The 27,061-nt window shown below is 39.3% G+C and overlaps 1 protein-coding gene across 1 annotated transcript in view; it reads left to right on the top strand.

Annotated features, from left to right (window-relative positions):
- The window catches only part of MEGF9 (multiple EGF like domains 9), a 90,793-nt gene that overhangs the window by 27,896 nt on the left and 35,836 nt on the right, over positions 1-27,061 (top strand). Inside the window, exon 2 of the mRNA XM_043566957.1 lies at positions 18,625-18,826. Within this exon, the coding sequence (XP_043422892.1) occupies positions 18,625-18,826 (202 nt within the window). The remainder of the gene's footprint in view (positions 1-18,624; positions 18,827-27,061) is intronic.

Raw genomic sequence — 27,061 nt, 5'->3', positions numbered from 1 at the left:
CATTTAACATAATGACTTGGAGGTTCATCCATGTTGTAGCTCTTGACTGGATGCCCTTGCTTTTTTTTAAGGCTTAATAATATTCCATTGTATGCATATCCCACATTTTTTTCAATCCATTCATCCATCAATGCGCCTTTGGGTTGCTTCCGCATCTTGACTATTACCAATAATGCTTTAAACAAGGGTGTGTAAATGTCTCTTCAAGGCCCTGCTTTCAGTCCTTTTGGATATATACCCAGAAGTGGGGTTGCTGGATGGTCTAGTAGCTTCATTTCTACAGGAAACTCTATGCTGTTTCCCACAGTGATTGCACCATTTTACAATCCCGTCAGCAGTGTGGTGATGGCTTTTAAAGGTACAGAAGGTAGTGAATGGGATACTTGAAATCAGATGTGAAGGAGGAAGAAGAGGTAAATTCCACTACAGTGGAGGTAAATTTCACTTAGCCTCTATTTTCCTGAGATATTTTAGCTAATATCTTTTGCTTCTCCAAGACTATTACTTTAGGAGTGGAGGAGGGAGCCAAATTATTTCTTTGTTGATTTATTATTAACCACTGGTACCTGAGAACTTCTGAGATTCTTAACTTCCATTAGTGTCTTGGCAATTAGAGGAAGTTTGAGAGTTGTGTTTTGTTTTGTTTGCAAAATTACCATGTTGGTGTTCCCAGATTCTCATTAAAAAAAAAAAAAAAAGAGGCCTCCTAATCTATTTTAGTGTGACTTCTGACCATTTCTACTTGAGCATCCTATGAGAGAGAGAGTGTGTGTGTGTGTGTGTGTGTGTGTGTGTGTGTGTGTAAAGAGGGGTGTGATTAGGTTCTAACAGCTTGTAGAAGAGCAGGACTGAGCAGTGGAGTCGGAAAAGGGGTTTCTCCTCTCTCCTGCCCTTATTTTTGAATTTGAAGTGTTACCCGAATGCTTAGTCATGATGATAAAGCAAAGAACTTCCCAGCTTGCAGTGTAGAACAATGTTTATGCTGTATAAGTGTTTGATAATAGTGAAGAGTGGCAGGAGAGTGGGAAGAATTTGTCAACATGTTTTGAGGAGTAAGAGGATTAGAGACGGCACACAAAGTAAGATAGCCCACTTCCAGTTCCAAAAGAAAAAAGCACTTCTTTTAAGTGTCCTTTGCAGTAACTCAAGGCTCAGCTATTTCACTTGGCTCTTAACTCCAACTCTGGTAAACTTTTAGCACTGCAGACAGGTAGATTTTATGCCTTGCCGTATTTATTTATTTATTTAAAAAGTAACCAGATTTAATTTCTCTGTATGATATGCAGACAGGTCTCCGTATGTTCGCAGAAGCAATCTTTACTAGTGACCTTGCCCGAATTTAGATTCTCCTGTTAGACCGCTACAGTTGTTTACCTGTAAATCTGTCACCTCTGGTCTCCTCCCCTCTGGTCCTCCCTTCTCATTGCTACTAAAGGTAAGCTAATCTCAGCCGGACATCTACGGACATCTGACTTTGGGGAAATTCCTTCCATTCTCTGTTCCTCCATTTCCTTATTTTGTCCCCTGTATCACCTGACCTACCTTAGAGACAGGTGCCTTGAAAGTTTTAAATGTTCAGGCGTGTAAAGTATATAAAACAGTGCCTGGCATGTAATAAGTAGATAAAAAAGTAAACAATAAGTAGTAGAGATCATTACTGTTGTCGTTGTTATTTGTGTTTTTGTCGCTTTTGCTTCTGAAGCCTGTCTCTGGCCACATCAGTACTCTGCTCAAGAATTTTCCATGTTTCCCTTTTGCTTATAGCAAACTTTTTAAGTACATCAGAATCACTTTCAAACCTTGTTAAAAATGCATATTCCTGAGACCCCCACCAGAGATTTCAGTGGGTGTAGGATGGGACCCAGAAATTAGTGTTTCACTATGCTCCCCAGGTGATTCTGAAAGCAGGTGGTACTGGTTTGGAGAATTGTTCCACATAGGATAAAGTCCCCAAGTATACCTTTCTAGTATGTATTTTCTCCTCCTATTCCTCCCCGTCAGCCTTTGTTGCAACCATAGTAAGTCGATTTTCCCTCTACTTACACATCCCTATGTACCTCATGTATTTTCCCAAGATGGTATGGCATAATTTTGTAATCAAATACATATTTATTCCTAATAATCTATAAGCCATCCATTTAATAATATGCTTATATATTGGCTGGGATGAATGTTAAGCTATAATATATGGGACCAACCTTCTTTTATTGAAAATTAGAAACAATGGGGTGCCTGAGTGGCTTAGTTGGTTTTGGCCCAGGTCATGATTTTGGCCCAGGTCATGATCTCACAGTTTGTGAGTTCAAACCTCATGTCGGGCTCTGCGCTGACAGCATGGAGCCTGCTTGGGATTCTTTCTCTACCCCACTGTCTGCCTCTCCCCTGATCTTGCGTGCACACGTACACACATGCTCCCACTCTCTTGTTCTCAAAATAAACAAACTTAAAAGAAAAAGAAAATTAGGAACAATTCCTAGGTTAAGTCACTGGGTGCCTTAGGATAGTATGTTCAAGTTGACCTTTTCTCTTGCTCTCTTTACGCTCCTTTTCTCCAAACTAATTTTCCAGGTATTACAGTGAGCAAATAGTTCTAGCCTTTAAGTTGCTCAGCTGTGCTCTGTAAATAGACACACTAAGGCAAATCTAATACCAACCTCATAAGCAATCGGCAACACTTGAAAATGAAGCTCTCCTCTTTTTCTTAGCCTTTCTGTTCTATTGCTACAAAATTAAGGCATTGAGGACATTATTTAGGGTAATTTGAGTGCATTCAGAGATATCTGATGGTCGCTATTAGTTCACAATTTTTGCAATCTGTAGGACCATCTAAGGATGGTACTTTGCTAAAAAATGGCTTATAATTAAAATGTAGGGAAAGAGAAAGCCCTGTCCTGGGTGTTTTCTTTTCCTTGTCTCCTGTAATTCTTAGAAAATCCTCATAAATTAGGTATCATTATCCCAATTTTATAAAAAATCTTTACAGGGAGCCTGGGTGGCTTAGCTGCTTAAGCATCTGGCTCTTGATTTTTGCTCAGGTCATGATCTTATGCTTCATGAGGCTGAGCCATGCATCAGGCTCTGTGCTGGGTGGCGAGTCTGCTTAAGATCCTCTCTCTCCCTCTCCCTCTGCCCCTCCCCCCTCAAAAAATATCTTTAGAAAGTAAAATAAAAGTAGAAATTAAATGTTTAAAAATATTTACAGAGGGCATAGATTAAAAATTTTTTTAAGTTTATTTATTTATTTTGAGAGAGAGAGCACAAGTGCGAGCTTGAGCTCGGGAGGAGTAGAGAGAGCAGGAGAGAGAGAATCCCAAGCAGGCTCCCTGCTGTTAGCACAGAACCGGATGTGGGGCTCAAACTCAGGAATCTTGAGATCCTGACCTGGGCAGATATCAAGAGTCAGACTCTTAACTGACTGAGCCACCCAGGCTCCCTAAGGGCATGAGATTTAAGATCATAAACAATGGTTTCAGTATTTGAACACAGGTCCCTTGACCTCATAGACTGCTCTCTTTCTGCTCTAGCCTGGAGCCATATTTTACATTGCTCAAATTCATTTTCTGTATTTGTTCCCCCCTCCTTTTTACCTCCCCTCAAACTGAAGGATATTGTGAACGTTTTGTAAATAAAAAGGTTCATATAAATTCAAAGTTTGATTGTTATTCTTTCAAGCCATGTAGGCTGTATTTGGTCATGTCTTCCAATACATTCTAAATTTGATAATAGCCAGAAAGAATAAAATGTCCTTCAAAAAGGTAAGTAATAGGGGCGCCTGGGTGGCTCAGTCGGTTGAGCGTCTGACTTCGGCCCAGGTCATGATCTCACGTCCGTGAGTTCAAGCCCCGCGTCGGGCTCTGTGCTGACAGCTCGGAGCCTGGAGCCTGTTTCAGATTCTGTGTCTCCCTCTCTCTCTGACCCTCCCGCATTCATGCTCTGTCTCTCTCTGTCTCAAAAATAAATAAATGTTAAAAAAAAAAATTTTAAAAAAAAGGTAAGTAATAACTTTTACTAAATAGCAAAATTATTATTATTATTATTATTTTTAATTTTATTTATTTATTTATTTATTTTTTTAATGAAATTTATTGACAAATTGGTTTCCATACAACACCCAGTGCTCATCCCAAAAGGTGCCCTCCTCAATACCCATCACCCACCCTCTCCTCCCTCCCACCCCCCATCAACCCTCAGTTTGTTCTCAGTTTTTAACAGTCTCTGATGCTTTGGCTCTCTCCCATTCTAACCTCTTTTTTTTTTTTTTCCTTCCCCTCCCCCATGGGTTCCTGTTAAGTTTCTCAGGATCCACATAAGAGTGAAACCATATGGTATCTGTCTTTCTCTGTATGGCTTATTTCACTTAGCATCACACTCTCCAGTTCCATCCACGTTGCTACAAAAGGCCATATTTCATTTTTTCTCATTGCCACGTAATATTCCGTTGTGTGTGTAAACCACAATTTCTTTATCCATTCATCAGTTGATGGACATTTAGGCTCTTTCCATAATTTGGCTATTGTTGAGAGTGCTACTATGAACATTGGGGTACAAGTGGCCCTATGCATCAGTACTCCTGTATCCCTTGGATAAATTCCTAGCAGTGCTATTGCTGGGTCATAGGGTAGGTCTATTTTTAATTTTCTGAGGAACCTCCACACTGCTTTCCAGAGCGGCTGCACCAATTCGCATTCCCACCAACAGTGCAAGAGGGTTCCCGTTTCTCCACATCCTCTCCAGCATCTATAGTCGCCTGATTTGTTCATTTTGGCCACTCTGACTGGCGTGAGGTGATACCTGAGTGTGGTTTTGATTTGTATTTCCCTGATAAGGAGCGACGCTGAACATCTTTTGATGTGCCTGTTGGCCATCCGGATGTCTTCTTTAGAGAAGTGTCTATTCATGTTTTCTGCCCATTTCTTCACTGGGTTATTTGTTTTTTGGGTGTGGAGTTTGGTGAGCTCTTTATAGATTTTGGATACTAGCCCTTTGTCCGATATGTCATTTGCGAATATCTTTTCCCATTCCGTTGGTTGCCTTTTAGTTTTGTTGGTTGTTTCCTTTGCTGTGCAGAAGCTTTTTATCTTCATAAGGTCCCAGTAATTCACTTTTGCTTTTAATTCCCTTGCCTTTGGGGATGTGTCGAGTAAGAGATTGCTACGGCTGAGGTCAGAGAGGTCTTTTCCTGCTTTCTCCTCTAAGGTTTTGATGGTTTCCTGTCTCACATTTAGGTCCTTTATCCATTTTGAGTTTATTTTTGTGAATGGTGTGAGAAAGTGGTCTAGTTTCAACCTTCTGCATGTTGCTGTCCAGTTCTCCCAGCACCATTTGTTAAAGAGGCTGTCTTTTTTCCATTGGATGTTCTTTCCTGCTTTGTCAAAGATGAGTTGGCCATACATTTGTGGGTCTAGTTCTGGGGTTTCTATTCTATTCCATTGGTCTATGTGTCTGTTTTTGTGCCAGCAAAATTATTTTTTTAATGTGTATTTATTTATTTTGAGAGAGAGAGAGTGAATGGGAGAGGGAAAGAGAGAGGGAGAGAGAATCTCAACCAGGCTCTGTGCAGTCGGCACGGAGCCCAACGTGGGGCTCTATCCCAGGAACTGTGAAATCATGACCTGAGCTGAAACCAAGAGTTGGATGCTTAACTGACTCAGCCACCTAGGAGTGCCCCAAATTAGTTTTTTTTAAAAAGCCTTGAAGGGGCGCCTGGGTGGCTCAGTCGGTTAAGCGTCCGACTTCGGCTCAGGTCACGATCTCGCGGTATGTGAGTTCGAGCCCCGCGTCGGGCTCTGTGCTGGCAGCTCAGAGCCTGGAGCCTGCTTCGGACTCTGTGTCTCCCTGTCTCTCTGACCCTCCCCCGTTCATGCTCTGTCTCTCTCTGTCTCAAAAATAAATAAACATTAAAAAAAAAATTTAAAAAAAGCCTTGAAAAATGCAAACAAATAGGAAAATGGTGGCACAAAAAGAAATTTTTGTGCCTGTGTTCAGGTAGCTGTTTTGTAGTTCAGTACCATCTGCATCCAAAATTTAGAGAGATAATGGAAATACTAATTAGCAGTATTATTTTATTTAAAAATTATTTTTAAAAATATTTATTTATTTTGGAGGGAGGGGGCAGAGAGAGAGGGAGAGAGAGAATCCAAGCATGCTCAGTGATGTCAGCTCAGAGCCTAACCTGGGGCTCGATCCCACAAACCGTGAGATCATGTCCTGAGCCCAAATCAGGAGTTGGGTGCTTAACCAACTGAGCCACCCTGGGTGGCTATGATAATGCATTTAAATAAAATAAAGAGGTCCTGAATATTAAATCATGAGTGTGTTTTTGGCTCTGAACAATAAATTAAGACTCAGTGACCAAAAGCAAAGGCAAGGTGTTCTAAGTCTCCTGCTGAGACTTATTTTTGTGTCTCGAGCAGCTGTGTCCCCCACCCTACTGTTTGGTAATCATTTGACTTGATGTCACCTGCTTACAAAGAAAACAGACTGGGGGGAAAAAAGCCACACTAAGCCCGGTGGCATTTAACAGTCGTAGGTGGAATTTCTATTTTTCTTCTTTTTCCCCTTCTCTCCTTCCCTTTTTAAAAGGAAGACAGCTCGGTGGTGAAGTCGAATGAGGAAGAGCACTGGAGTAAAAGGAACCTGGGTTTGAATGCTGTCTCACCGCTTACAGTAACTCTGTGGTCTTGGGCAGCTCTTTGGTTTCTTTATTTTTTTTTTTTTAATTTTTTTTTTTTAACGTTTATTTATTTTTGAGACAGAGAGAGACAGAGCATGAGCGGGGGAGGGGCAGAGAGAGAGGGAGACACAGAATCAGAAGCAGGCTCCAGGCTCTGAGCCATCAGCCCAGAGCCCGACGCGGGGCTTGAACTCACAGACCGCGAGATCGTGACCTGGCTGAAGTCGGACGCTTAACCGACTGCGCCACCCAGGCGCCCCTCTTCGGTTTCTTTAAGTTCTAGTTTCCCTCTTCATATTCTCTATTCCCGATTCATCCCTGTTCTTGCAAGGTTGTTGTGAAGCTGAGTGCTCATTTAAGGAAAATGTGTGACTGACAAAGGCTGAGACGTTGTAGGTAATAGTAAGTAGTAATTACTTTTATTATGATTAATAATAAGGCTGACCTGGGGATTAAGATAAGCCTTGTGTGAAATGCTTTGCTCTGTTTTAACAACAAACTGTTGTGGTTGAGGAAACTCAGAATTATATCTCCCGATAGCCAGGTAAGATGTGACCTTCAGCGGGAGACCTCACTCCATTTAACTTAAAAAGAGAAGTCTTACTCAAAAGAACCAAGGGAAAAACCATTAGAAATCATGAGTTCATTAAAATGCCTATGTGGACATCTCCAGAAAATGAACTTAATAAATATTTCTAGTTAATAATAGTTAAAGAGATATTGGGGGGAAAAAATCACACTAACCACTACTGCTGCCACTACCCTTAGTGATAAAAAGTTTAGGATAATCTCACCAAGATATGTATGAAACTCATACACATATATTTTAAATTATGAAATTTGGCTGAGAGATATAGAGGAAGACTGAATAAATGGAGAGGCTTACCTGTGCTGACAGTAGAAAAATTGAATATTGTAAGGAATTTTTGATATGGTAACTTTTAGAATAAATGGAATTAATGGGAAAACCACAATAGGATCTTTTTTGGAGGAAATGTGACAGTAGAGTTCAAACAGAAATGTGAATAGCTATCCACTGAAAGAAAAGGTAAAGGAGGACAAAGGAGTAAAACACGCTATAAAGCTGCAGTTGTTAAAACTTTTATTTTTTTTAACTGCACTCATACGAGAATAGACAGATCAAGTTAATAGATCAGAATCAGATTCTGATGTCAAAAATGTATTAGTCTATCACATAAAAAGGACCACAGTTTATTTAACCATTCACCATTTAGGTTCTTTACTTTCTTTCTTTTGTTCTTTCATTCTTTCTTAGTTTCAGGTGTAGAATTTAGTGATTCAACACTTACATGCAACATCCAGTGCTCATCACAAGTGCCCTCCTTCATGCCTGTCACTCATTTAACCCATCCCCCCATCCACCTCCCCTCTGGTAAACATCAGTTTGTTCTCTGTAGTTAAGAGTTTGTTTCTTGGTTTACCCCTCTCTTCTTTTCTCCTCCTATGATCATTTGTTTTGTTTCTTAAATTGCACATGAGTGAAAGCATATGGCGTTTGTCTTTCTCTGACTGACTTAATTTGCTTCTATCCATGGCATTGCAAATGGCAAGATTTCATTCTTTTTTATGACTGAGTAATATTCCATCACACACACACACACACCCCACATCTTCTTTATCCATTTATCAGTCAGTGAATACTTAGGCTGTTGTTGATAATGCTGCTATAAACATTGGGGTGCCTGTATCCCTTCAAATTAGTATTTTTGTATCCTTTGGGTAAATACCTAGTAGTGTGATTGCTGGATCATAGGGTAGTTCTATTTTTAACTTTTTGAGCAAACTCCATACATTTAGGTTAATTTGAGTTTTTAGTTATTATGAAGAAACCTGCTGTAAACATTCACTTACACTTACCTGGGAACATAAGTTTTCATTCCTCTTGGATAAATATCTAGGAGTAGAACTCCTGGCTCATATGGTAAGTATAAACTTAAGTTTATAAGAAACTGCCAGATTGTTTCCTAAGCATTCCGATTAGTAACACGTAAGAGTTCTAGTGGCTCAGCACCACTCGCAGCACAGGGCACTGCCAGTTTTTGTAAATTTAGCCCTTCTATTCAGTGTGTAGTAGCATGTCATTATGGTTTCAACTTGCATTTTCCCAATAAGAGATGTGGAGCATCTTTTCAATTTCTTATTTGTGATACATACAACTTCTTTGTTGGAGTGTCTTTTCAGACAATTTTTAAATTGGGTCATTTTCTTACTGTTAAATTTTGAGAGTTCTTTGTATATTCTTTTTTTATTTAAATATTTTATTTTACTACATTATTATTTTCAATGTTTATTTATTTTTGAGACAGACAGAGAGAGACACAGGGAGAGAGAGAGAGAGAGGGAGAGAAAGAACGAGAACGTGAGCAGGGGAAGGGCAGAGAGAGAGGGAGACACAGAATCTGAAGCAGACCCCAGGCTCTGAGTCAGCACAGAGCCCAACACGGGGCTCAAACTCATGAACCGTGAGATCATGACCTGAGCTGAAGTGGGCCTTTAATGAACTGAGCCAGTCAGGTGCCCCTATTTTATTTTTTTAAGTTTATTTATTTAAGAGAGACAGAGACAGCATGAGTGGGGGAGTGGCAGAGAGAGAGGGAGAGAGAATCCCAAGTAGGCCTTGCACTGTCAGTGCAGAGCCTGGTGTGGGGCTCAAACTGATGAACCATGAGATCATGACCTGAACCGAAACCAAGAGTCAGACACTCAACCAACTGAGCCACCCAGGTGCCCCTAAAGATGTTGTTTTTAAGTAATCTCTATGTCCAACATGGGACTGGAACCTACAACTCTGAGATCAGGACTTGTATGCTGTACTGACTAAGCCAGCCAGGTGCCCCTATATATCTTGATACAAGTCCTTTGACAGAAATGTGGTTTGCAAATATTCTCCCAGTTGGTGGCTGTGTTTTCATTCTCTTAGTAGTTTTATAAAAAGCAAAAGTTTTAAATTTTAATGAAGTGCAATTTATAAATTTTCCTCTTATGGATCTTGCTTTTGGTGTTGATTCTAAAAGTTCTTTGCCCGCTCAAAATCAATCACATTTTGTGCTCTGTTTTCTTCTAGAGGTCTTATAGTTTTACATTTTACTTTTGGGGCTGTGATCTATTTTGAGTCAATTTTTGAACAAGGTGTGAGTTTAGATCAAAGTTCAGTTTTTTGTTTATGGACGCACTTCTGTTCCAACACCATTTATTGAAAAAATTATCCTTTCCCCATTGAGTTTCTTTTGCACTTTGTCAAAAATTGGTTGAGGATATTTATGAGGCTCTATTACTGAGCTAATTGTTGCATTGACCTTTGTGTCTGTTCTTTCACCAATAACACATTGTCTTGGTTACTATAGCTTTAAAGTAAGTCTTGAAATCAGTTTCTGAAAGTCTTCCAACTTTACTCTTTGGCTATTTGTTTCTTTGCTTTTTAATATTTATTTTAGAGGGAGCTCGTGAATACCTACCAAAAAATCCTGCTGGGATTTTGACTGGGGTTCACTGAATCTATAGATCTAATTGTTATGCTATGTCTGTCTATTTATTTAGGTCTTTTTGCCTTTTTTTTTCCCTTTAGTGTCTTATAGTTTTTAGCATAAATATCATGCATGTATTATGTTAGCTTTATCCCTAAGTATTTCATATAGGCAGATGGCAAGAATTATCTATATTTTATAAATTGAGGCACTGAAACTCCAGACTTACTGAAATTCACAGAGCTGGCTAATTAGCAGCAAATTCTGGTCTTAAGATATCCTGGGTCTTTCTAAGTGGTTTTTTTTTTTCTTGTTTTTATTTTTTTTATTATTATTTTTAAAAGTTTATGTATTTTGAGAGAGAGAGAGAGTGCAGGGGAGGGGCAGAGAGAGAGGGAGAGAGAGAATCCCAAGCAGGGTCTGTGCTGTCAGCACAGAGCCCAATGTGGGGCTCAATCTCACCAACTGTGAGATCATGACTTGAGCCAAAATTGAGTCGGATGCTTAACTGACGGAGCCAGCCAGATGCTCCTTTTTACTTGTTTATATAGTCAATAGTTTCTTGTAGCGAAAAGACTTGAATTTTGGAGTTATTCAGTTTGGGTTACAATCTGTTTTCCAGCACTGGTTAGTTGTGTGATTCATTTCTGTGAAGACTCACACTCCTCCTTCAGGGCACCTACCGCACAGGATTGTGGGGATGATAAAGGATGTGAGCATGTGAAGTTTTTAGTGTCATATTGGATGTACATGCAGTGCATGCTCAACTTGCATATCGGCTTGGTCATATCAGCTTGGTTATAATTAGTAGTAAAAGCTGGTTGTTACATCCTTTCCCAGAACTTGTCATTTTGTCTCATTAATTAGATGAATTGTCTTTGAATTGTGGAAAACTGGCAGTGAGCCAGGGAAAAGCACTAACGACATGGTCCTTAAGTGTGAGACAGAAAATTTTCTACAAAACCTCTGTCGTTGTTACCCAATTTTTTTAAAAATATTTTTTAATGTTTATTTATTTTTGTGTGTGTGTGTGTGTGTGTGTGTGTGAGAGAGAGAGAGAGAGAGAGAGAGAGAGAGAGAGAGAGAGAGAGAGAGGGAGAGCAGGAGCAGGGGAGGGGCAGAGAGAGGAAGACATAGAATCGGAAGCAGGCTCCAGGCTCTGAGCTGTCAGCACAGAGCCCGATGTGGGGTTTGAACCCATAAACCGTGAAATCACGACCTGAGCCGAAGTCAGATGCCCAACCTACTGAGCCACCCAGGCGCATCCCCCAATTTTTTTTCATGTGTCTTCCATAAAGTAGAAGAAATGTTTTGTGACAGTGAATTGTGACTGGGAATTTTAATGGGTATATTTTTATTTTAAAAGGTAAAGCTTAAAGCTTTTCTTTAAAAGTAGTGGCTTTAAAACTTGCCACGTTTGTGCGAAGTCTAGTTTAATGCAAGAAACTCATCAAATTTAATATTGAATTTCCCAGTTTTGCAAAGATTTGTGACCCTACCCTGGCATAACATAAATGTGAAATGTAATTTGAGTATCAGTGTTATGCTAGGGTAAGACCTTTTATAAAAATAAAAATTCTGTGTTGATAATTCCTTTTCTCTAGAATGAGGCCTTTCCAAGATTCCTTTACTCTAAACCTACAAAGATGGAATATGAGCCGAATAAAAAGTACATTTTGAAAAAAAGACACCAGATCCTTAGGAAGTCAGGCCTGTAGTCCAGACAATATTATTGTCATTTTGTATTCTTTTGATGTATGAGCAGAGGTTTGAATTAGGTCTTCCTGCTTGATTCTGACAATTACTTTTCCTTTTTTTTTTTTTCAACTTGAAAATCAGGAGAGATGTTATTTTTGTAGATACTATCCTAGGTTTGTGGAAAAGAGTGAAGTTTTATGTTGGATAGACTGGGTAGATTAAAAGTTGTTACATGTATTTCCCTGGTGTTTGTTTAAATAGAGTAGGTTTTTAATGATGAATCTCAAAGGAAAAGAAATAATTGTATATGAAAAAGGGATGAGAATCCTATATATCTTTGTATTTTATTTTTTCTTCTTCTGCTTCATTGTACACAGGAGCACAGAGCTGGTCATGGGGCTCGATCTCACGAACTGTGAGATCAGCACCTGAGTCAAGATCAAGAGTCGGATGCTTTAGCCACCTGAGCCACCCAGGCACCCCTTATAACGTTTTTTTTTTTTCTCAACATTTATTTATTTTTGGGACAGAGAGAGACAGAGCATGAACGGGGGATGGGCAGAGAGAGAGGGAGACACAGAATCGGAAACAGGCTCCAGGCTCTGAGCCATCAGCCCAGAGCCTGACGCGGGGCTCGAACCCACTCACCGCGAGATCATGACCTGGCTGAAGTCGGACGCCTAACCGACTGCGCCACCCAGGCGCCCCCCCTTATAACGTTTTAAATCCTAAAATGTTCCATAGCATTTTGTGCAGTAATCAACTGAAGCATTAGTCAATTCTTGCTATCTTAATTGTAACATTAGCTTTGAAAAAGACTTGAAGTATCAGTTGGGTCTCGTGTGATGTGAGTGCCACAGTCCAGCTAAATCAGTTACTTGTGGCACAGTTTCTTCTTGCAAAATTTAACAATGTAGTCTAGTAAAACCTCATTGCTTTTAAAAGAAGTTTTTGTTTATTTTAAAATATACATCCAATAAAATTTACTCATGATATTCAGTTCTATTAATGTTTTAAATTTTGGTACTAAGATTAAGCACTGAGCCTTGATACATTTTAAATACATGTCTTCTAGCTTTTGCTACTTTAACTTTGAACAGAAAATGCATCAAATAAATATTATAGTACATTTTATATGTCTTTGGACTATGGGGAAGAATGAAAAGTTTTGGAATAGCCTAGAGCAGTTTTTCATATTCTTAATAGATAATTTTTTAATTCTTTCAATATCTAAGGTATTGAAAGCAAGAGTGAAATAATTGTTGAAAGAATGAAAAGGTTCCAGGAACTGAGTTTTGCAAAGGTTTTCCCACAATTTTGCAAGAGGCTATAGATAGAATTTCAGGCTCTATTCCTGAACCAGATTCCTGTGAGTACTGTGTTAGTTATATTTACAAGTATTTTCCAGTATCTATGCATAAATGCAATATTTGTTTTGTAATCAGTTTAGTTCAGCAGCAGTGCTGTTATCAATTAACATTTATTTATTCTATGACATTTACATCATGAATTAACTGGGGACACAGTTTTTTCATTTTCTTACCCAAATCTTTCATTTACTGCTTTTATAGTTCTTTTTTTATCTGAAAAAGGCTAACACACTATTGTACCAAATTGCTTGAGTCTCCAGACATCGTAGTTAATTACGACACTCAGAAAGGACTTCAAAAAGAGACAGAGAGAGGACACACTAATTGCAACATAGTATCACAATTAATATTTTTTTCTAAAATCTACCATCAAAGGAGTTGCAGATACCAAAACACAATTAAAATTCTCTAGAAGATATGAGGGGCTTTTTACTGAGCAGTGACATGAGGTGGTTAAAAGCTGGATGCAGAAAGAAGCCTATGAGGTGTATAAGAAAAGATCTTTAGGACTCTTAAAAACTGAGAACAAACTGAGGGTTGATGGGGGGGGGGAGGGTGGGGAGGGTGGGTGATAGGCACTGAAGAGGGCACCTGTTGGGAGGAGCACTGGGTGTTGTATGGAAACCAATGTGACACTTTCATATTAAAAAAAAAAAAAAAAAGAAGAAGAAAAGATCTTTAGTATGTTCAGGGAGATGATCTCTTACCAGGACAGGTGTTTGCACAGAGGGGATGGGAGAGTTTATGGGACTTCTAAACAAAGCTACTTTATATTTATTTTCCATTGCTGAAAATGTCCATCTCTTGGCCCTTGGTAAGGAATGTTTGAAAAAGGGCAGTGTTTGATTTAAATGCAGTGATTACTTTGGATACTTTTACTACAAAATCATCCTGTGAGTTCAAGTTCTCAGAGAAAAATGCCAAACTACTTACTGTCTCTTCCTTTGGCCTTTATTTATAGTTTCAAGTAGTATGGACCAGATTTTAGCTCCTTGTTCTTCTTTAGGGTTCAGATCATTGTTCTTCCAAGTATTTCATTGCTCTTCAGAAGCCAAACAAAAAGAAAAAGATATTGCCAAAGATTGCCATCTCTCTGCTAACATTTATGTTACTTTTTTCCTAATTATTTCTCTATAGAGCTTTCCCAAGAACCACAGGGCATTGAAAGGAAACCCACAGCTCAAATGATGGAGAATTTACTTCATGTTTACTCTTAGGCCACCAAATGAGATTTTGGCATTTCGTCCAGACTTGTCTGTGATTAGCTTTTGTGTCGTCTTCATACTGTTTCGTTGCCATTACCATTAATACTAGTGACTTAACATCAGTCACGTCACTGACTCCTTTGTGCTGCTCTGCTGTCTAAGATGCTACCTCATTAAAAAGTCACCACTTCATCTCTTGTTTTTGGCTGTAAGTCCTTCCCACTGCTTCTCTCAATTAAATTCCTTTCTTCTTTTTTATACTGCCTGCCTTCTACTAAATTGCATTATTTCTGCATTAACTCCTGTCTGGTTCCACATAAATGCCAGGAACTGTGAAGGGTCTGAGATTTTTCCCTACTTACAGGCTAACAGGTTACCTGACACAGTTTATTGGATATTCATAGTGCTTTGCCTTTATTGCTATTGCTCATGCTAGTCATTTAACTTGGGTCCTTTCATCTGAGGTCAATCCCTGGGATAAGGCCTCAGATTCTGAGCTCCAGACAGGAAAGATGTACACGCTTCCTGGCACTCGGTATGCTTCTCTTCAACTTCCTTTGCTTTGGTTACTTTGGGGAGGAACGTTAACATGACAGTGCATTTTGTCTTCATAAGTCAACCCCCTTCCTGGCATGAATGCAGTCTCTCTTGCTGAGATATTTGCCTTGTATGCCACTACTGTTAGGGTGATTAATACAAGAGGTGTAGAACCAATAAATGCTCTTTTTCTTCCTCTTTGAAACCATAGCCTCAACACTTTTGTTTTCGTCATTGTATTTGTAGGCACCCGTATTGGTAATGAAGCCCAGAATACATAGGATACCACCTTATTTTCTTCCTAGATAACCCACAACTTGGAGTTCTGAATGTCAGGACACTAATTCTATTTCTTAAACATTGTCAAAAACCGCTACAGTAATAAACCCGATTCTGGGCTTTCTTGTCCACAGGGTATAACAAACAGAGCTGTGGCCTAGGAATCTGACATCTGAATTCTTCCTATGTTACTTTATCTGCTGTCTCTTTCTTCTCGCTATTGTATTACTTATTGCAGCACTCCAAACTACCTCCAGCTTAGGTGTTGGGACTAAGTGTTATAGGCACTATATTATGCCCTGTTTACAGATAAGAAAAGGGAGGCATAAGGGGTTAGTTAACTTGTCTAAGGTCATAAGGTTAGTAAGTGAGAGAGCTGTAAATGTAAGCCTGTAGCTGTCTGCCTCTACGTCTGTGCTCATAACTGCTACACTTTACTGCCTCTTCAAATTACTGGCATACAAGAGCTATACGTAGTAGATGTTGTTACAGATTCACACTGGGATAATAGAATTAGAGTTTATGGAGGAGTAAGTTTCAGCTGATTCTTGAAATAGGGGAGAGGCTTGAGTATGTGGAGAGGAGAGAGCATTTCAACGGGGACAGAATGAACAAAGGTCCAAAGATGAAACTAAGAAGAATATGTTCAGAGGATATTGAAGAGATTGACTTGGTTCCATATAAGTATTAAATACCCAGTGAACTCGGTTAGTACTGAAGTTTATCCATTACAACTTTAATGAAAAACAAACAAACAACCAGTTTTTTCCTCAAAGGTTTTAGATTTATTATGTTCCTATAAAAATATACTACTCACCTTACCCCACTGAATGGGAACACTGATTCGGGTTTCAGATGGAAGTACATTAGTAAGGAAATAGTAGAATAAAACTCTCAGCCTTAGAGTTTTCACTTAACCTGTTCATTTTTCTTGAGCTAGATCTGCCCACGCCAGCACAATTTGGTTAGTTTTACTTGTGATGAAACTGGTCCAGCAGGAGGAATTAGATGTATATTGAAATTGTGCCACATTTGGAAGAAAAATGTTATTTTAAGCGTTCTGGTCATTTTTGGTGGAGTGAAGGTCTTACCATGAAGTTGTCGTTGGCAGGTTTTCAGACCACTAGACATGGCTTCCTTATTTACAAAAATCACACACACACACACACACACACACACACACCCCAGAAACTAGAAATAATGTGAAAACAAGTAACTCTGGCAAAGAATTGTCATTCTAGTGTAGCCTAGTAAAAATAAGAAAGTTGACTGAGATGGGAAGCTGATACCTTTCCTAAGTTTGGGGCTAAAGAAATCTTGAATTCCGCTCTGGGATTTGTAACTAATTTACTACCCTTGAATTATGCATAAGGTAAATCACTTACCAATATATGTATATTAATTCATTTGACCTATTTACAAATTAGAAGGGATGGAAAGAGCAGGGAGGTTAGGTGACCCCAAAAGTTAGGAACTGAAGAAGTATGGGAGGTATAGAGTTGGTATGGATGTGGCCAAGTGGGAGTTTCTCTGTGGAATCCTTTGCTTTGACTTGTGTGGATAAGCTGCTTGTGATGACGTTAAGAATTTTAATTTCCGAGACTCCTGGATGGCTTGGTTGGTTAAGCATCTGACACTTGATTTCAGCTCAGGTCACAATCTCAGGTTGTGGGATTAAGCCCTGTATCGGGCTCTGCTAAGTGTAGAGCCTACTTAAGATTCTCTCTGTCCCCCTCTCTCTGCACCTCCCCCACATGCACTTTCTTTCTCTTTCTCTCTTAAAAAAAAAAAAAGGAGAATTTTAATTTCCTCTTCTAGACTAGAGGAGCAAACTCCTTTATAACATTCTGTTTAAGACCCTGGATTTGCAATTATTCAGTAACTTTTTAAAAACCATCAGGGGCGCCTGAGTTGCTCAGTTGGTTAAGCGTCTGACTTCAGCTCAGATCATGATCTCATGGTTTGTGAGTTTGAGCCCCATGTCAGGCTCTGTGCTGACAGTGTGGGACCTGGAGCCTGCTTTGGATTCTGTGTCTCCCTCTGTCTCTCTCTGCCCCTCCCCTGCTCACACTCTGTCTCTCTCTCTCTTTCTCAAAACTGAATAAACCTTTAAAAAAAACCCATCAAAAATTGGCTCAGGTTGTGACCTCAGTTTGTGAGCCCGCATTGGTCACTGTGCCAACAGCCTGCTTGGGATTCTCTCTCTCCCTCTCCCTCTGTCTCTCCCCTGCTTGTGTGCATACTCTCTCTAAAAAAAAATAAACATTAAAAAAAAATTGTCGCAAATGACATTAAATATTTTTTCCAAGCTAAATTTTTGTCCATATAATGCCATTTCATACAGTGCCTTACCTACTCAGAAGTATAATTTGTACCATAGATTTTTTTGGGGGGGGTCGTTAAACCTAGATTTATAGCTGTTTTGGAGTTGGGGCTATTCCTAAACTGTGTACAAGGTTTTATTTTATCTGCAGTTGACTTTACTTGTTTTTGACATGCTTACAAAGTCCTGTGTTGATACTGTGTCAAGCCATGTTGAAAATACTTTCTTGATTAAATGAGTATAAACAAGAGCAAAAACCAAATTTGAGCTGACCTTTAACTATATCTACATTTAAAGGCTAAAGCCAAGGACCTCTAAATATTTTCATCCAAAGAACTCTTTGAAATGTAGCTAAAGGAAAGTTTATTTTCCAAATCTTGTAACTTAGGAAAGAGATTTAAACTGTGATTGGTTTTAGCCCACCGATCAGGACGACTGTGTAAACTTCCTTGTCTAGGATTTATTGTTCGTCCTCTTCCTTACCTTAAAGTTTCAATTCTCTATTAATTCCTTCCTCGAAAGAACACATTAGTTTATGATTCCAGCTGTAGCACAATTTTGTCTGACCTGTGTAAGTTACCACAGTTAACCATTTGAGCCTCAGGCTTTTGCGGCTATACAATGGGGCTATTTATTATTCAACATGTTGTCATTTCCAGCATGTGCTGTCTGTGCCATGGAGGTAAGCATAGGCTCTGCCTTTGGAGGTTTCCAGTCCAGAAAAACTTAGTGGTATACAGGAAGCACCCCCAGTCCAATACACACACTGTAAAAGGTAAAAAGGTAAAGGGCTAGAAGATGAAGAGTACCTACCGGCAAGGACATTGAGAATGTTAGCTTTATAACTAGGAATGATGTATAGTTTTACATACTTTACTTATTTCCCATTTTAAACAAACTAAACGGGATAGAAAGTGAATTTGAACTAGAATCAATTTTATCCACCCTAACACAACTGTCATGAACATTTATCAGAAAAAATAAAACAGAGTTCATTTTATTAAGAAAGCATTAAATCTTAGTTAATAATGTCTCTTTCCTTCTGTCCTTACAGAATATGTTTGTAACTGCTCTGTGGTGGGAAGTCTGGATGTGAATCGCTGCAACCAGACCACAGGGCAGTGTGAGTGCCAGCCACATTATCAAGGGCTTCACTGTGACATCTGCAGGGAGGGCTTTTACCTGAATCACACGTCTGGGCTCTGTCTGCCGTGTGACTGTAGTCCACACGGAGCCCTCAGCATGCTCTGCAGCAGGTAAGCAGCAGAGGGGGGAGGTGAAGTTATTTCAAGAAAAAGAAAAGGCGCTGGCTCTCCAGGACCAGACTGGTTTAAATAAAGAGGGAGGGGGGGGGCATAGATTTAGAAAATATTTAATAAACTTTTATTTCCTCACTTTGGAAATTATATTTAATAGCAGAATTAAAAAACCTCTAATTGACTGATAGAGTTCTTCAAAAGCCCCTGGGTCACCAATTTTGCTTTGTGATAATTTCTCTAAATTTCACGGGGAGAAAAAATCATTGAGAAAGCAGTCTCCTTTCTGGAAGTGATAACTTCCTGGCATTTCCAGTGGAAATATTCTTGTTATGTTAATTCACATGCCATTGGAGTTTCAGGAAACTTACTCTTTATTTTTTCTCTTATCAAAATTCTGGAGCTGTTTCTTTGCACGTCTAAGGCTTAGTGTCGGTCATATCCGAATTTCTCTGACTAGTGGGGAAAAGACTGGTTTCGCCCGCACGTTTTGGGGATGAAACTTGATTAAACAAGAATTGTCTGGAAATTGCCTTTAAAATAGTATGTTATTTGGAGGTGACTTAATACAGTAGAACAGTGTCCCATAATCTGAGGATTTGCCTTCTCTGACATTGAATGTAATTACTCTTTGACCTAGTATGAGGCACCTAGCTTTTTGTGGACCCCAAGTCAAAATGCTGAAGAGACAGTGTTATGTGATGAAAAGAACACAGTCTTTAAAATCAATCTGACTTGGGTGTAGACCCAGGATCTGTTGCCACTTAGGAGCTTTGTGCTTTCAGCAAGTTATTTCATTTCTCTGAGCCTCAGTTTCTTTTCAGGGTTGTTGTGAAGGTTAAATAAATAGATGTATGTAAAATGCCTAGCACACATCACACAATGCATTCTGTTTTGTTTTAATTTCAAGGGAATATTGTTGGCTTAAATGAGAGAGTATTTTTAAAGAACTTTTATCTCCTTGGCAGAAAAGTTTCTTTATACTAGGAGTAGCTATCTTGCTTTATAAATCATACTGTACTATTATGCAATATTGTATCATAGTGTACTTCTATTAAAAATATAGATGTGGGGCACCTCGGTGGCTCAGTTGGTTAGGTGTCTGACTCTTGACCTTAGCTCAGGTCTTGATCTCAGGGTTGTGAGTTCAGGCTCCATGTTGGGCTCCACACTGGGCATGGAGCCTACTTAAAAAAAAAGGGGGGGGGGCGCCTGGGTGGCTCACTTGGTTGAGTGTCCAACTTTGGCTCAGGTCATGATCTTGCGGTCTGTGGGTTTGAGCCCCGCGTCGGGCTCTGTGCTGCCAGCTGGGAGCCTGGAGCCTGTTCCAGATTCTGTGTCTCCGTCTCTGCTCCTTCCCCCTCACACACTCTGTCAAAAATAAGCAAACATAAAAAAATTTTTTTAAAAATATGTGAACTCGATTAAGAAGTTTATACCTTCAAATGCAACAATAATCAATGCTTATGACCATTAGTATTTTAAAATAGTTGTTTGTTTTAATCTTTACAACTCTTTACATAGGTTATTAAATCATAAGGACACTAAGTGGCAGAGGACGCATTCCCAGTTAGGATTCTTATCACCAGTGAGTGTTCTTATCACCATGCCATACTGCTTCCATAATGAGAAAGCTGGTAATGATTCTGTTATTTGAAGCTGAGAATACAGCAGTCGCTTATCATTGTTCCCTTCGGTCCGCTAAAAGCATGCCTGCACATCATATTCAGAGGGCTCACCTTTCTTACCATTTTAAGAGATGAGATTTGGAGAAGTTAGTTCATTCTAATATCCAAAGGCATGTCTGCTGCCTCCTTTAGAATAAGATTCTGCAAATACATTTTTTCTTGAGTACTTTGGAGAGAGAAAACCGTGTTTACTTCTAGGCCAAACTGCTGTCTTAGAGGAGAAAGAAGTAAGGGGAGGATTGAGAGAGAGTTTTAAAAGCTGGAGAGGAGGGGAAAACGGTCATTCTAAAATTCATGTAATATCTTACTCTTTTCATTGATCTTTGATAAATTTTTTCTGTTTTATTTTCCCCTGACAGTTAAGGTCATTAGCTTACATCGGCTAAACACTATTCTGAAAATAGGTCGTAACTAGAGAGTAGTGGAAAAATGCTTTGGCCTGGTAACTCCAGGATCTAGGGCAGGGGGTCTGTAAACTACAGCCTTGAACCAAATCCAGTCGGCTGCCTGTTTTTGCAAATAAAGTGTCATTGGAACACAGGTGCCTTCATTTGTCTACACATTATCCATGACTGCTTTTGTGCTCCAGTGACTAGTTACAAAAGAGACCATGTGGCCTACAAGCCTAAAATATTTACTGTCTGGCTCTTTAAGAAAAAGTTTGCCAAGCCCTGGTTTAGGGTTCCAGTCCTCGTAGATATTTCTGGGTAACCATGGAGCTTTGGGAAAATCACTACTTTTTAAAAAGCATTTGTCTTTTCATTTGTGAAGCAGTGGTAATAATCTATGTCCTATTTCTCTCCTGAATATAGTTGTTTTGTCTTAAGGATCAAACAAGAAAATGCATGTGTAAATTTTTACAATCTACACATTCTAGACAGACAATAAAAATAGTACTAGAAGCCATTTATTGAGCATGTACTGTGAGCTAGGGCACTGTGCTACCTGCTTTATGTGCATTATCTCATTTAATTTTCAGAAAACTCCCTTGAGGAGAGCACTATTATTCTCCCACTTTGAATATGGAAATTTTGATGTTTAGGGGGATCGTTAACTTGTGTAAGTTTGTATACGACAGCTACCATTCAATCCAGTTGAACAAATGTAATAAGCAAGTGCTTATTCTGTGAAGCAGAATGACTTCACAATTACACAGTTGTTTTTCTTAGAAAACGTCTTGGTATTTAACACTCAAATATCCTAGCATGTTCTTTTCTCTTGATTCAATGTGTTTTGGCTGATGATTATATAAGAAAAATTTGCATTTCTATCCCAGAAACTCAATAATGCCATATACAGCATTTTAAACAAAGTGACACGTGGCAAGTCTTGTGTTAAATTCCAAGCATAGGGGTGCCTGGGGGGCTCGGTCGGTTAAGCGTCTGAGTTCGGCTCAGGTCATGATCTCACAGCTAGTGGTTTCGAGACCCGTGTCAGGCTCTGTGCTGACAGCGCAGAGCCTGGAGCCTGCTTTGGCTTCTGTGTGTCTCTCGTTCTCTGCCCCTCCCCCACTTGTGCTCTGTCTCTCAAAAATAGATAAAAATTAAAGAAAAAAAAATTCCAAGCATAATTGCTAGAATGTCAGTATCACATGTAGATGGTTTGTAAAGTGCATCTCAGGTCAACAAAGAGACGCGCAGTATGTTACTGTGTATAAGACAACTGTTAGCAACCAGTTCCTTTTGGTCAGGAAGTGATGTTTTGAGCATTTTACATCCTAACAAGGGAGTCTGTTACTTATATGTAGGTGCTTTACTGTGTTTTAGTTACACTTTAGGAAGTTTGTTAGTAGTTTTGGGTTGATATGTAACGAATTATAATTATTTTCATTTGAAATATTGGAAAATAGGTTCTTTGTTAGCATTTCATGTAGAATATATGATTTTCGGTGATGGACGATTGATGCTAAACAGGAGGTGGAAGATATCCGTATTTTATTATTATTATTACTTGATCTGCATGGACTATTTTCCATATATAACCAATGGGTTCTATTATCCTTAGTAGGTCTTTTTTAATGAGTAATGTGCAATTTTATATTATCTGCATACAAAGTAGGCTGATTTCTCATATCCTTTATCTTCTAATTGGCATCTGGAAGGACCTTGCTTCCCCCATAGCCCTTAAATGTGATGTGTTTCTCTCTCTCACTATTATCTCTGGACCTGGAGTTCGAATAGATATCTTCCTTGCTTCCCTTTGCCACTTCCAGAGTGCTCTCCTTTCTTCCTTATGCTCTCCTTTTGTCCTTTCTTTTTCCTAAAAACCCCACCTCCGAAGCTCACAGCAACATGGCATGCTGTTCTACCTCCTTGTTGCAGTTCCCTCTACCAGGCCCTACCCCTTATTTCTCATACATGGCTCACTGTTGTCTCTGTCACTCCATCTGTCAAAATTCTGGGCGATTTCAGTATCTATAGGTGATCCCAACAATGCTTTGGCCTTTCAGCTTCTTGACCTCTTTTCCAACAAGCCTTCCTCTGTGCTCCCACCGATCTTTATTTGTTCTACTCGCCCTATCTCTTGATTGCCCATGGCCCCAATGATAGATGTTTTAAGTTTTTTTGTGGTAAATCTGTAATCCTTTTCTATGGGTTACTGCAGAGCAATATTTAATTTAAAAAATTTTAACAGTGTTATTTCAGGCAACTTGTCAGAACAAGCGGTGTATCACTAAAGTCATTCAAAAACCTGTACTTAGAGGAAGTCTTTAGAAGGAAGGCCCAGGGGCTCTAAATCCAGCCATACATGACATTTCTTACTACCAGAAAGGAAGTTAAATTGACATAAGACCAGAGGAACAGAAATGGGAAGTCACAAGACTGTGTACTTTGGCAAGAGCATATGGGTGAACTATGAGGAAAAACCTCTGTATTCTGCTCTGTTATAAATTATATATGAGTTAAGGAAATAGCAAATTGTAGGCAAGTAGTGTGTGTGTGTGTGTGTGTAGTGAAAAGGAAGTGGAATCTGAAAATTGTGACTTTGATTCTATTCTTGGTTTAGCCTCTTACTGTATGACCTTGATGAAGATATCTGATCTCTCTGAGCCTCAATGTTTCCATCTGTAAAATAGGATTAGTGTATGTGACATGAGGATTTTTGTGAAACTTAACTTGTGTGTGTGTTTGTCCACTTACATTGTGACTGGCACATAGATTCAGCTCAGTAACTCCCAGGAATTGAATCTATTTTTTCTTTTTAAAACATGAGGAATAGAATTGGTGAGTCACAAAAGAGGAGGATCCAACCTGTGTTGGAATATTTGTTTTTGTTGGTAGGCTAAGGAAGCAATTGTTCATCCTAACAGAAAAAAAGTTTAAATTATTTTCTCCCATTTTCATAAACATATTAAGCCTCTTAAAATCGGACAATCTATATTCTAGAATAATAATAATAGTTAAAGTTAATTGAACACATGCTAGGCACTGTCCGAAGCCCTGTGCATGTAACAGTTGATTTAATTGCCACAGCAGGCACTATTATTATAATTCTCACTTGCACAGGAAAAAAACAATCAGAAGTTAGGTACTTTGCCTAACTTACTAGGTAATAGCCAATAAGTAAAAGTGTTGGGGTTGAAATATTTGCAACTTGGATCTGGAGTTTGGGATATATTATATAATTACAAAAATTGTATATTGGATTATAGAATTGGTGACTCACAAAGAGGGGCAAAAATTTTGGAGTAAGACTATTGCTTTTGCTCTTGTCTAGAAGCCTATAATCTATGCTAGACTGAAGTGTACAAAACTACTAGAATCCAGTATAAAACAGCTTATAAATATATGCTGAATTTCTAAGTAGAATACAGTAGGAAAGGTATAAACTGAAGTAATAAGGACACAGGCTTTCCAGAGGAGGTGGGAACTGAGATATGCTTCCAAGTTATGATTTGGGAAGGCAGAGGACTGAGAAGGAGACCTGTCAGGGGCGCCTGGGTGGCTCACTCGGTTAAGCGTCCAACTTCAGCTCAGGTCATGATCTCACAGTTTGTGAGTTCAAGTCCCGCGTTGGGCTCTGTGCTGACGGCTCAGAGCCTGGAGCCTGCTTCGGATTCTGTGTCTCCCTCTCTCTCTGCCCCTACCCTGCTTGTGCTCTCTGTCTCTCGTAAATGAATAAATGTTAAAAATTAAAAAAAAAAAATTTTAAAAAAGGAGACCTATCAGGAGAAAAAAAAAAAAAAACCTGTGCAAATTTAAGTGAATTTCCTGAGATTATACAATGGAATGAGAAATCTGACCTCCTAACACCTACTTAAATTCTTATCTGTTTCCACCTCCCTGTTCTCTTTTTAAAAATAAATAGAAGTAGAAAAGTGGACACAGTTTCCATCCTGATTCTCTCATACATCTAATGCCCATGGAACAAACGGCTGGCTTTCAAAAAATTCATCTCCCTGTGCCTTATGCCCCTGTACTTTCAGCGGGAGTTGCCCCAGTGAGGGTAGAACTTGGCCACAGGAGCCAGATGTGGGTTGAGCAACGTCTTTATGTGCAAACACAGAGTCCTTTATATACTGACAGATGGCCGCCCCCTCACAGCACCATTGGTGTTCCAACCTGTTTAATTGGGAAGGAGTTGGTCTACAATATCTCAACTTTCCATTTTGGCTTTTGCAATGCATTTCTAATGTTTTTCTGATTTATATTTGGACATACGTCTAATAAGTGAATGGAGAAATCAGATAGCATTTTTGTCTCACGCCTCTTGCCTAGCGAGAGCCTGGATCTCTTTTTTAAACTTTTTTTTTTTTCAACGTTTATTTATTTATTTTTTTGGACAGAGAGAGACAGAGCATGAATGGGGGAGGGGCAGAGAGAGAGGGAGACACAGAATCGGAAACAGGCTCCAGGCTCCGAGCCATCAGCCCAGAGCCTGACGCGGGGCTCGAACTCACTGACTGCGAGATCGTGACCTGGCTGAAGTCGGACGCTTAACCGACTGTGCCACCCAGGCGCCCCTGAGAGCCTGGATCTCTTAATATGGCCCTTAAAGTATTGTTAGGGCTGGCTTTATATGTAGACAGTTATATACTGATTTGAGATTTTTTTTAATGCATTCATAGCGGGCGAGTATACAAGGTGCATGATTTTAGACTGTCTCTGTAAGACAACAAAGAAGTTCTGTAGTGGTGTAATATCCTTTTACATAAAATCTGTGGTTGCTTCTGTACAGTGAGTATATTTTGAAATGTTTACTATTTTGAATTTTAATCATGGGAATATGCCCCAGGACAGAAGGCAGAATTTTATTCAGGAAGTAGACTTATGCTGAGATAAATGTCAAATAAAAAGATGGCAAGCCTCAGGGGCGCCTGGGTGGCTCAGTCGGTTGAGCGTCCGACTTTGGCTCAGGTCATGATCTCACAGTCCGTGGGTTCAAGCCCTGTGTCGGCTCTGTGCTGACAGCTCAGAGCCTGGAGCCTGCTTCGGATTCTGTGTCTCCCTCTCTCTGTGTCCCTCCCCTGCTCACGCTGTCTCTCTCTGTCTCAGAAATAAACAAACATTAAGAAAAAAAAAAAAAAGATGGCAAACCTCAGAGGCTCATATTCACATGGGGCTCTGAAAATCATCTCTTGGGTAATAATTGGGAGTAACAGCTACTTGTGTAAACTCTTTATTACTTTGCCTATAATTCTGGGAGATCAAGAAAAAGTGATTTATTAGTAGAAAAAATTAACAATTGAGGAAAGCTGTATCATTTTTCTTCACTCACTTCATTTAATAAAGGCGTTGTGTCTGGCAATTACGTGTCCAAAGACATTATCCCTGTGCTCACAGAGCTTACTCTCAGTGGAAAGATAGAAATGCAAACAAGCTATGAGTATTCACAAAGTGCACAGGAGATTCAGGGAAGTCTTAAGAGACGAAGCTGTGTTTAGGTTGCGACGTGAAAAATGAGTAGCAATTTGTATGAAAGAACAAGGGATCTTTAGTAGAGTGCAGGTGGCTTACTATTTCTTGAAGGCAAGAGCACTTGTTAGCAGTGGAGAGGAAGGGTTGCAGGAGAGTAGGAAATGATAAGAGACGAGACTTTTGTCTGTCTGTTTACTGTTGTATCTCTAACACCTAGAACAGTGCCTGGCACAAGGTAGATTCGTAAATGCTGATGAATGAATAGAATGAATGAATGAAGAATAAAATAAACAGGGCCAGACTATAAAAGGCCTAATATGCAAACTTTATCCATGGAAGAATACCGTAAGGGGGGGATATTGGATTTGCTTTTAAGAAAAATCACTCTGCCATTGGGGGAGTGGGAAATCCTTTTTTTTTTTTTTTTACACAATATTTTTGTTTTTGTTTTTCTATTAACATTTCCTTTTAGCCTTGAATTTTTACTAAATTTCCTCCTGACTTAAAAATCTTGTTTCTAATCTGGGAATTTGAAATGTTGGTACTTAATGTTACACCAGTTTTTCCAAAGAGTTCAAACCACTTTAACACCAGAACATGGTAAAAATTTGCAGCCATTTCAAGCAACTGGTGGGCTTTTTATATATCGTCATTAGCTGGTACCATTAAGTGTTCTGAGAGGTGAGTGT

Source organism: Prionailurus bengalensis, chromosome D4 (genome assembly GCF_016509475.1).
Source record: "Prionailurus bengalensis isolate Pbe53 chromosome D4, Fcat_Pben_1.1_paternal_pri, whole genome shotgun sequence".
In the NCBI taxonomy this organism is placed as follows: Eukaryota; Metazoa; Chordata; class Mammalia; order Carnivora; family Felidae; genus Prionailurus; species Prionailurus bengalensis.
This window is presented reverse-complemented; position numbering and strand designations above follow the sequence as displayed.